Consider the following 11966-nt stretch of genomic DNA (forward strand, 5'->3'; position numbering starts at 1 on the left):
AGGCTAGACAGAGAAACCCTGTCTCAAAAAAAAAAAAAAAAGTGTTAGGTGAGTAGCTGTGGTTTTAGCATCTTTGTGGGGTGCTCATGAGTAGGAAGTCTTAACCCTCTGGATGTGGTAAGCACATTTGTGGCAGTGATGAGTCAGCTGCAGCGGCCTGTTCTTTTAAGCCTCACAAGATTGGCAGAGTACCCAGTCGATTCATGCCCTGCTTTCTGTACATTTTAGGAACTTGTAGAGTTTTCATTACAAGGGTGTAGTCCTGTTCCAATACCGATAGCAAGGCAGTCAGTGCACACTCGTAGTCGGTCCCCTCAAGGGAGGACTTTCCCAAATGTGCACCCCCGCAGGGCTCAGTTGCTAGAGTGCTTACCTAGCGTGCAGGAGGCCTGGCTGGGAACCAGGTATGGCAGCGCATTCCTGTAAGCACTTAGGAGGTGGAGATTGGAGTTGATGCTCATCCTTGGCTATGGGGCAAGTCCCTGCGCTGCCTGGGAGGGAAGTGGCTTCCCATCAAGGGGGAGTCTGTCGAAAGGCATCGCTCTCTTTCCCATGCGTAGCTGCTCGATGGCTTACTCTGTTCTTTGCCACCGGTGATCCTAGGATGAGAAGATAACCTGCCCCTACTTCCTTCCAACAGGCGGACTTAAACTGCAATATCCAAGACGACGCCGGGGCCTTTTATGGGGTGAGCAGTCAGTACGAGAGCTCTGAAAACATGACCGTCACCTGCTCCACCAAAGTGTGCTCCTTTGGGAAACAAGTAGTAGAAAAAGTAGAGGTAAGTGGGCCTCTGCAGCTGAGAAATATCCTCTGGGTGACCTGTCGCCTTCCTTTCTCCACTGCTTGTACCTTTTCCATGTTACAGCGGGAAGGTGAAAGTGATTGATAACACCAGAGGGCAGACAGGGTGCTCTGTGCTAGCCTTCTCTGAGGGACGCCCTGCCCAGCTGGCCAGTACTGGTCTCCTTGGTGAGAGGCCCCTGGCGGAGTCTGGAAGGACCTCTGGGTTGGGATGATGGCCAAGGTGGCTGCAGCTCATTGGTACCCTCCTTTTAAGATCTGGCACCTTGAGCTTGAGTTTGATTGATTGATTGATTTATTTTATTTTATTTTATTTTATTTTATTTTTATAAAGCTGTTTTTAGCTTAAATTTCAGCAGGGAATGTTGGCTCGTGCCTGAAGTCCCAGCACTTGGGAGTCTGAGGCATGAGACTCCCACGCTCCAGGCCGGCCTGGGCTACTTTACTAGAATCCCTGTCTCAAAACAAAGAAACTCAACTGTGTTAGGAAAACTCACCCTGTGTTAGGAAATATCCACATTCACCTTGCATATTTCATGCCCTCTTCCTTCTACAAAGGAACTAACCTTGTCTTATCAGGGTTAGTTGCTTCTGTGCTGCCCACCCTACCCCCACTGCCTGAAGATTGAGGTTTTGTTTGCAGCAGTCCTGGAGTCTCAATCCAGGAGCCTAACTTGCCTGTGGCAAGACTGTAGCTTCCAACCAAGCCTAGAGGATCCTGGCCCGAGAGGGAAGGGTAGAGCTTAGGCAGAGCTGTAGGGTGTGGGCTGCCTCAGAGCCCCCTGAACACAGCTCGGGCCATGCGAGGTGGATGTTAAAAAGGCAGGGAGAGGGATATGGGTGGGCTGAATTGATGGTGAATTAACTGGGGTCATGAGCTTTTCTGAAATGGCTTCAGTGGGACTCCGGTAAGAGGTTTTAAATGGAATTTAGTAACTGCATATTAAAGCTTAAAGAGGAGGGAGAGGCAGAGGTCACGCTTTATGCTTGCCAGCAGCAGTGACCAGAAAGTAACTTTTCAGGGGACAAATGGGACATAATTATAGAAACAAGAATAGTCTTGAGAGACAGGAAGTATCAATTGGGAATCCTGAGCATTAAGGAAAATTAAATCTAGGGTGTGTGTGGCTGTCCTGACAGAGTAACAGGAGCACATTATGATCAGATTGTGGGGTGGGGAATCTGCTGGCAAGATGGCACAGTGGTTAAGGCGCTTGCTGCCAACCTAAAAGTCTAAGTTTGATTCCTGGCACCCACATGGTGGAAGAAGAGAAAGAACTAACTCATGTAGGTTCTCTTTTGACCTCCACACTTATGTAGTGACACACACATACATACATACATACATACATACATACATACATACATACATACATACATACAAAATAAACGTGAAAATAAATCTACTTGTTAAGTATTAATCTTTCTCTAGCTGAGTCTTTCCCTGTAACATTCCTGATTATCCTAGAGGCTTCAGGACCCTGTTCAACATCAGCGTGTCTCTGTCCAGCCCAGGACCCTGCGGCCTTAGTCATGGTGACTTTGTGACTAGGTTCTGGGGTCCGGTGCAACAAGTTGCTCTTACTATTCTTTTTCTGTCTTTGCTAAGCTAGGAGGAGCCAGCCTTCCTACTCTAAACAATGTGCACTTTATTTAATGTGTAGAAAGGCAGACAGTTTTGAACATTAAAATTACACTTAAAATGATGTATTATTAAGCTGGGCATGGTAGCGCACGCCTCTAATCCCAGCACTTGGGAGGTAGAGGCAGGAAGATCACTGTGAGTTTGAGGCCAGCCTAGTATATACAAAGCAAGTCCAGGGCAGCCAAGGTTACACAGAGAAACCCTATTTTGAACACCCCCCCAATAGATGTAATATTAATATTAAATCTATTTGTACTTCTCTCTCGTTGAGGTGTTTTAATAGGATATGATTGGTGTCAGTTTCAGTTTCTAGATTCTGGTTTCTAGAACAGGCGGCTTTGGGTTTAGGAGACTGATTTAAAGATCTAATACCAAAGGTCTGTCTACAGAGTTGTGCATGGTGGTGCATGCCTTTAACCCCAGGAGGTTCGAGGCCAGCCTGGTCCACATGGCTAGTTCCAGGCCAGCCAGGGCTACGTGGAGAGACCTGTCTCAAGGGGAGATCTGTCTTCAGGGCATCCCACAGAGCAGCTTCTCCAGTGTAACCCAGGTTCCTCTCTTAAGGTCTTGAGTTCTCTGTGTAGTCAGCCCTAGTGGTCTCCTCTGCAGTCTGCACTCTCCGTGTCTGCTCTCCTTTTAGATCAGTACTAGCACTTTGTATTTTTGTAGGCCAGAATATTGTGTCATCTAAGTTTGTGTTACTTTGCCTCTTAGGGGTGTGTGAAGTGTCTCTCTCTCTCTCATACACACACACACACACACACACACACTTTTTTTTTTTTTTTTTTTGTTTTTCGAGACAGGGTTTCTCTGTGTAGCCTTGGCCATCCTGGACTCACTTTGTAGACCAGGCTGGCCTCGAACTCACAGCGATCCGCCTGCCTCTGCCTCCCGAGTGCTGGGATTAAAGGCGTGCGCCACCACGCCTGGCTCACACACACACTCTTACTGAAAGCATCTATCAAACGCTTTAAAGATCACCCTTTACAACATTTTTTTTAAGTTGCAGGACAATAATGGATTCTGTATAAGGCAGTAAATTTGGAAGTAGGGTTTGTTTTCCCTACACAAATAACAGCGCATATTAAGGTGATTTATTTTGAGAAGTGCGTGCTTCCAGAAGCAGCCGTCCTCTGTGTTTGAAGTATAAAGACGCTCAAGCCTCCTTTTCCTCACAGACGGAGTATGCAAGGTTCGAGAACGGCCGATTTGTGTACCGAATAAACCGCTCGCCAATGTGTGAATACATGATCAACTTCATTCACAAGCTCAAACACCTACCAGAGAAATACATGATGAACAGTGTTTTGGAAAACTTCACCATTTTATTGGTAATGTTTGTTTCTCTCCTGGTTTGGCAGAGTCTGTGCTGAGGCTTCTTGGGGACGGTGAGGAAGGTGGGTGGGGAGGCACCACGGTTTTCAGCAGGGGCACTTGGGTATGTGGCGGCCAGGCAACAGTTGAATTACATGACCCAACTAACCAACTTGGGCTGTGCTGGGCTGTGAGATAGAAGACAGGTCTACGCATCGGGGGTTTCTGAATGCAGAGCAGAGGTGGGTAGGAAATGACAGCCCGGTTTCTTCTGTACCATGGCTACCGAGTTAAGGAAAGTCCCAAAAAAATGTTTAAATTTTTAAATTCTGGATCAGTTGCCAGAATCAGAGGCTCTGGTCCTTAAAATATGTTCATAAAATATTCAGTAATGAGTTTTATAAGGCTTTTTTAAAAAAAAGAAAAAAAAGTTCTTGATTAAACTGGAAGGTCAGAATGACAAAGTAAACCTCAGTGAGAACAGATCCCCTGGGGGGTGACAAGGGCACCCCTGTGGTCACACCACATTATTCTGTTCCTAGAATGGGGAGCCTGGGTGTTTACCCGGGGATCCCTTACCTGTTGTATTTGGTTCCGCTGTGATGCTGTTTTGGTTTGGTTTGAGAGGCTCTTTTCCACCTGCCCCATTTTGTTTAAAAAATAAAAACAAACTCTGATTTAAGCCTTATGTGGTAGTGCCTGCTTGTAATGCCCATAGGGAGACTGAGGCAGAGGCATCAGGAGATTGAGGGCAAGTTGGACAACATAGTGAGACCCTATCTTCAAACAAGCCAATGAGGTAGCTCAGTTAAAGGTGCTTGCCATGTAAACCTAGCAACGTGAGTAGTCACGGCATAGCCAGAAATAGGAGTCACTGCCATCTCAGGTACTGGAATCTCAGAGCTCAGTCCTAGGAGCCACAGGCAAAGATGGGGTTTTAAATACGAGTTTGGTTGTCTCTAAGAGAGACTCTTAGTAGAGTCTCAACGGTGGCTGTGTGCTCCTGAAAGCTTAGACACTGGACGTCTGGGGAAAATGGAGAATGCCTGTCTTTAATAGTCACCAGTACCCTTTTGGTGGGAGATGAGCAGTTTGCAGAGTGAGTGGCAGCAGGGAGCAGGTGGCTGTCTCAGAACTGTACCCTGCTACAAACCAAGTATGTGGGAACTGGGGAGGATGGCTCTAGTCAGTAGGCGGCTTGCCACCCAAGCCTGAGGGCTGAGGACGGCTTCTCTGCCCTACCAAAGGCCAGGCCTCATGGCACTCACTGTCTGTGCTCCCCGGCCCTGGGGAGGTGGGGGCGGACAGCTCAGTCCCTGGAGGCCATCAGCCAGCGGGGCCTCATCAGTGACCTCCGTAGCTAGAAAGCATATCTCAAGAAGGAAACAGTAGTAAAATAAGGTGGAAGGGTGATCAGGGAAGGCATGCAACTTCAAACTCTGGCCTCAACACACACACAAAGACAAAGCAAGTGCAGGCCTCAGCACTTGGGAGCAGGCAGCGAGGGGGCGGTCCTTTCAAGACACTCAAACCACCTCTTAGGTGAGTGGCCAACCACGTCTTGTGGCAGGAGTTTCAACTCCAGCTCTGTTTGTGGCCCAGTCTGGACTCTGCCTCAGAGAGCCTGGCTGAACTGAATGTGGCCCTGAGATGTCAGAGCCAAGCCCCTAATTCTCCCAGAGCCCAGCCTGTCAGCTACAGGCCTCTGGGAGATAGAACTTCCACCAGCAGAGAAATCCTGGACCTCACTAGGCTTGGCTAAAATGTGTCTTGAAGCCAGTAATAACGTGCACACACGCACGCACGCAGGCACGCACGCACACACGCACACACGCACACACGCACACACCTACCTCTTGCATTTGGTAAATGGAGGTAGGAAGATCAGGAGTACAAGGCCAATCTAGGCTATAGGAAACTCTTCTCAAACAACAACAAAAGTATCATTAAGCAGTTAAAATGTTTTGATATAAGCAATTAATGATTGCCAAGAAATATTTTTTAGAAGTATTATCTTAGCCTTAAGAAAGACATGGACTTCGAGATTACAAAAATTAAATTATCCAAATGATGGACAGGAAAAAATTGTACTTCCTGACTCTTGGTAGCAGCTGCTGCCCATCCTTTGCTAAGTAAGAATGGGTTATCGAGGTCAGTTTTAGACTGTGCTGACAGGTGGGCTAGGGCTTTGTTTGCATCCTCTTGGCATCCGGAATTGAGCTGAGCACATAGAGGCAGTGAGAGCTGCAAGCAGAGCTGGAAGGGCAGGTGTTATAGGCCTGAAATCGCATCCACTCAGGAAGCCAAGCCAGGAGGATTGCACATTCATGGTCTACCAGGCTACAGAGAGTTCACAACCAGTCTAAGCATCTTAGTGAGACCCTGTCTCAAAATAAATAATGAATGGATTGGGTCTATAGAGCTGGCTTGGCAGTCAGAGCACTTGTTCTTACCGAGGACCCAGGTTCAGGTTCCTACCCGGTGTCTTACTCCAGGGCCTCTACCAACCTTTGTCTGGCCTCTCAGAGGCCGGGGTACATGCTACATGTACCTGCATGCAGGAAAACACTCAAACTTTTAAGGTAAAGTCAAATAAAATATTTTAAAGCAAAATGAAAAGAGGCCTGAGATGCTCAGTGGTAGAGAACTTGGCCTACTGTACATGGAGCCCTGCGTTTTTAATCTTAAGTACAGACAGACAGGCAGACAGAATGAATGAATGAATCTTTAAGAAGATAGGTATGTCTGAGAAATTCCAAGCATTATTCTTGGATCTTACAAAGACCCTTTGTAAATGTTATTATAAAATTTATGGTCTGGAGAGATGGCTCAGTGGATAAGAACTTATATTGTGGGCTGGAGAGAGGGCTCAGCGGGTTAATTGCACCGTTTGATCTTCCAGAGGTCCTGAGTTCAATTCCCAGCAACCACATGGTGGCTCACAACCATCTGTGTTGTGATCTGATGCCCTCTTCTGGCCTGCAGGTGTACATGCAGGCAGAGCACTGTATACATAATAAATAAATAAATGTTTAAAAGAAATGTATTATTCCTTCAGAGAGCCCAAGATCAAGTCCAAGCCTGCAACCGCTTGTAACCCCAGCTGCAGGAAATGCCCCTAACCTCGGGCACATGCATTTATACAGACGTACACACATGTACATGTGAAGAAATAATAATACAAACACTTAAAAAAACAAAATTCTTAACCGCGAGTAGCAATAGCGTTTTTGTGGTTATGGAATCCTTACAACCCGCTGAGGTCAGGGTGAGCAGCATAGACTGAGGCGTGAAACAGAAAGCTTGAACTGAAGGTCCTCTCTGCTTCGTGTGTCCAGCCAGGCCACTCAGAGTCTTCAGATGTGCCTGGCTAGCTCCGTTAATAGATGGATCACTCAACTCTGTCCTTTTTACCTCCAGGATGACCAGTGAGAGTCTTTTATCCCTCAGCCACACCATGGATGTAGCACTGGCTGCCGGGAGGCGAGTTAAGAGCACGGTATTTACCGTGGTAACTTACGGCCTGTTGCGTAAAGAAGCAAATGATCAGCTTATGACACACACAGTCCTTTAAATTGCTGATATTTCTGAACAAAACACCATGGAAGGGGTCGGGGTGGGGTTCTCAGGGACGCTAAGGAAGGTGTTTACGCTGAGGAACAAGCAGACAGTTTTCACATTTACCAAACAAGTAAGACCTACATGCGTGGATGGGTGTCAGGTGCTCGGAGTATTGTGATGGACTAGGTGAGTGGGGCAGCCAGCCCAAGGTCAGATGAGGGTGGCAGCCATTCATCCAGTAAATGAGTGGAAAATAAAACTGTCACCAGTGTCGGGGCTGGAGAGATGGCTCAGAGGTTAAGAGCACTGTCTACTCTTCCAGAGGTCCTGAGTTCAATTCCTAGCAACCACATGGTGGCTCACAGCCATCTATAATGAGATCTGGTGCCCTCTTCTGGTGTGCAGGCAGAACACTGTATACAAAATAAATAAATAAATCTTAAAAATAAAAAACAAAAACAAACTTTCACCAGTGTCTGGCAGAGAGGCTCATAGTTCTGAGATGATAAGCCCTAGCTCATAGGTGGGCAAACCTCCATGTGAGTTAGCAGCTTTGAGCTGGTTAGCCTTGAGCAGATGGCACCCCCGCCCCCTCTCTACCATAGGGAACGGTAGCACCCAGTCACAGAGCCTGTGCCCGGCATCTCATAACATAGTAAATGCATAACAGGCACATGGCAGTGTAAGCTTTGCTCACTCATGCCATGCTTGACCGCGGCATGCCATGTCTGAGCTAGTTAACTAGAAAACACGGTCCCAGTTCTTCATAGTCTACTGGGTGAACTGAATACTAAAAAACACCAGTCTGTGGTGTTTCCTGAATAACAACTCCACGGGGAAAATCAGAAGCAAGGCCTTAATTTTTCAGTCAGGGACCCTGAGCTTGGGTGCTTGAAGGCTATTGCAGAGGGGCAATTAGGCCCTTGACCAGCTCGATACGACACCAGAGTTCAAAACATTTTTGAGCGTGAAAGCCACAGGGAACCGTCGGGGTGCTATGAGGCGTTTGATCAGGATGTCCTTCATCGTGCTCCTTCTGAGGCAGCCTGGGGGGCTGAGGCCAGCGTGAGGAGGAAGGTCAGAGTGCAGATCTGAAAAGAGGCTAGGGTGTGAAGAAGAGCTGCCCAATGGATGGGTAAGCATTTCCTAACACACCGTGAGAGGCCCGGCCAGTGTCATAAGGAGCAGCAGCGTCAGGCAGGATTTGTGTGTATCACTGTCCTTTTCACAGCAAGTACACTGGTACTGTTGGCTAACGTGGTATAACTAATCAAGGTGCCCATAAAATTAATTCTGCCGTTGGCTGTTGCGAAATATAATTTAGCTCAAGTGAAATGTAGAATGGGGAAATTGAGGCCTTAAGTGTTTTTAAGACAAATAAATATGGTGACTATAGTAATTAGCTTGTCTTAACCCTTCCACAAGGTAAACAGCACATCACTCTATAATATATTACAATTACTTGTCAATTAAAACGAAAAACAACAATACTGAAACACACGAGAAGCACCTAAAACATGTGAGTGCCCTGTGAGAGAGGATTATTGATGATAAACAAATTAGCCCTGAACACAGAAACCACACCAGTTCTCGCAGGTGACCACTAGGGTCTTGTGTATGCTGCCAGGCTCAGTGGGGCTCCAGTGGGACTTGTACTCTCCTGAGTGTGTTGGAGGCTACAAAGTGAGGCTGAACAGGGCTCTGATCCGCCATCATCTTAAGACAGCCTCTTCTCCTGTTAAATCATGCTCTTGGGACACAGGTAGACCATGCTCCCTCGTTCAGTTTATGTGGGCTGATGATATATATGCCTTTTTTTTTCCTTTAACAGGTGGTAACAAACAGGGACACACAAGAAAACTCTCCTCTGCATGGCCTGTGTATTTGAAGTGTCAAATAGTGAACACGGAGCACAGCATCATATCTACAGGCTTGTAAAGGACTGAACCTGGTTATTTATATATATATTGATATCTGTATATACACACACGTATGTGCACACACACACTCTCCATTATCAGACGACTGACTGTAAACCTCACCACACAGGGTGCTGCCCTGGCCCTCCAGGCGTCACACCCTGACTTTTCTAAATCCTGTTTGAGTGAACTTATTATTATTTTTTTCCATGTGTTCATGCTATCATTGTAGCTGTGAAGTTGTGATGCAGTTTTTTTGTGTATTCCTCAGATCTGCAACCCACAATTCCTTGGGGAAGGTGAATCTTACAGCCTAAGCCTCTCTCTCTGCAGACCTGTTTCCTATTGTGGTAGAAAGTACTGAGACAGAGGATTGGCCATGGGGCATTGACTGCCTTTATACTAATGTATTTAGTTTTGTTTTGTTTTGTTTTCCAACATGAAATTCTTGTTTTAAGATACAAGTAAAATTAATCTTTAAATATAAATGTAAACTAGCACAGGAAAACTAAGATTCTTTAGACTTATCTTTGTAACTAATTAGGGTGGAAGTCATGGAAGAATGTAATTCACTAAATTATTTTTTGAATGAAATCTTTCTTTCATTTTAAAACCAAATGTTAAACTATAGCCTTAAGAAATACTTGGTAGAAATATCCTAATGAGACAAATTTGTACCTTTACCCCTCTCAAGGTTGAAACTAATACCCTAATTCATTAAACTCTTGAAACAGGTGTTATAAAGGAGGAAAATGTCACCCCTTATCCTTAACATATATAGTATATTTAAAAATGTAAAATTGTATTGTACTAATGTGATAATTGACTATTTAATGAAAAAGAAAAGACGGCTCTTTTTGCAATAAGTAGATAATACTGGAACAAATCTAAGCTTACAACGTTATATCCTGTGTGTGCAGTTACGTTTTATGAGGTCCACCAAATTTTTTATGGAGACAGGTTCATATTTGAACCGCTGAAATTTGATAGCAAATTTTAAAATTGGCATGAATACTGCACTGTGAGTTGCAAAGAATGCAGAATCCTGTGGCTGGAAGAAAGTTGTCATCAACCAAACAAGCAGAAGGCTTATCAAAGCTTGGTGTCTCTGCTCCCCCAATGTCACTGTCATCAGTGTCACTGTCATAGGCCTCCTCCCCAGCTTGAGGATGGGTTGTGGCTGGGAACCCAATGTGCACAGAGAGCCTCTGTGACTACAGCTCTGTGTCCATGCACACGTGGGTATTCAGCTCCTTGAGCGCTGTTTCTTGTCACTTTGCTAGTTCTTCGTCGCCTCTCTCCATCTGCACAGTAGATGTGGACATGCTTTCTCTAAGGCATTTCTTCATAAGCCTCAGTGGCACTTTATATTCATATCTTCTCTCTCTCTCTCTCTCTCTCTCTCTCTCTCTCTCTCTCTCTCTCTCTCTCTCTCTCTCTGTCTCTGTCTCTCTCTCTCTCTCTCTCCCTCTCTCCCTCTTCTCCTCCCCCCCCCCCTTTTTTTTTTTTGCAAGCAAACCCCCGTATTAGGAAGCTCTGTTTCCAAGAGGGATTTCATCTCTCTCATCTAAATAGTCCAAAGCATTGCCCGGCAGAGTTGGTCTGATGCAGCCAGTCTTGGGCTACTTCCCTAAGTGCTTTTCTTACTGGGGAAGCCAGAAAGGGTTAATCCTCCACTTCCCAGTGAAGGTAAGAGGAAAAGTAAACGTTTCTTTACATACATGTACGTATGTACACACACACACACACACACACACACACACACAACTGTTAGGGATATGTGAACACAATAGACCATGGCATAAACTTTTTAAATTAAAAAAAAACACAAAAACAGCAATTTGCTTTTTGTTTTTCGAGACAGGGTTTCGCTGTGTAGCCTTGGCTGTTCAGGACTCACTTTGTAGACCAGGCTGGCCTCAAACTCACAGCAAGCCACCTGCTTCTGCCTCCTGAGTGCTGGGATTAAAGGCCTGCTCCCCACCCCTCAGGTTTAAGATTTATTTATTTATTTTGTATGCAGTGCTCTGCCTGCATTTACACCTGCAGGCCAGAAGAGGGCATCTGATTCCATTACAGATGGCTGTGAGCCACCATGTGGTTGCTGGGAATTGAACTCAGGACCTCTGGAAGAGCAGTCAGTGCTCTTAACCTCTGAGCCATCTCTCCAGCCCCAGCAATTTGCCTTTCATCGAGGCTGTAAAGTAAAATCCTACGTCTGCTACGTCCAGGTGACACACACCCCTTTGCTCTAGCATCCTTTGGCCATCAGTGGGTGGGTGTGGCTGGTCTGTAGCTAAAAGAACCACATTGGATCGGCTGTCTCCTCCCAGCCACATCCCGGATCCCCGGAAAGACGGAGAATATATGAGATTTTGCCATTTGCAGCGTACCTCGTCATGTGAGCCAGCGGGGACTGTTTCTCTTCGTGAGCACTGCCTTGCTTCCATGTTCCTAAGCCAGCCCTCAAAGGAATGGCTACCCTGAGTTTCCAAAACCCAGGTGTTTCAGGGTCTCTCCTGGGTGGGAGACCCTTTAGTTAATCTTTTGGATGTTTCTTTGGCTTAGATTTCCTGTGTCCTTCCTTGAGAGGAGCCCACTACTGTCTGGAGACCAGGAGTGGGTATAGATGATCTGTGGCTACAGGCCAGGCCATCCCAGAATGTGATGAGAGTGAGGAGTATACCACTCAGTAGTGGAGCTGCCCCTCTGTACCACCAAGG

General features: G+C 46.1%; 1 protein-coding gene across 1 annotated transcript in view; it reads left to right on the plus strand.

Moving 5' to 3' along the window:
• Window positions 1-9664, plus strand: part of Tead1 (TEA domain transcription factor 1) — a 225281-nt gene extending 215617 nt beyond the window's left edge. Inside the window, 4 exon segments of the mRNA XM_051149248.1 lie at window positions 641-781; window positions 3628-3780; window positions 9156-9182; window positions 9184-9664. Coding sequence (XP_051005205.1) covers window positions 641-781; window positions 3628-3780; window positions 9156-9182; window positions 9184-9270 — 408 coding nt within the window. The 3' untranslated portion in view covers window positions 9271-9664.
• Window positions 9665-11966: the final 2302 nt, after the last annotated feature.

This window comes from Acomys russatus, chromosome 7 (genome assembly GCF_903995435.1).
Source record: "Acomys russatus chromosome 7, mAcoRus1.1, whole genome shotgun sequence".
Classification (NCBI taxonomy): Eukaryota; Metazoa; Chordata; class Mammalia; order Rodentia; family Muridae; genus Acomys; species Acomys russatus.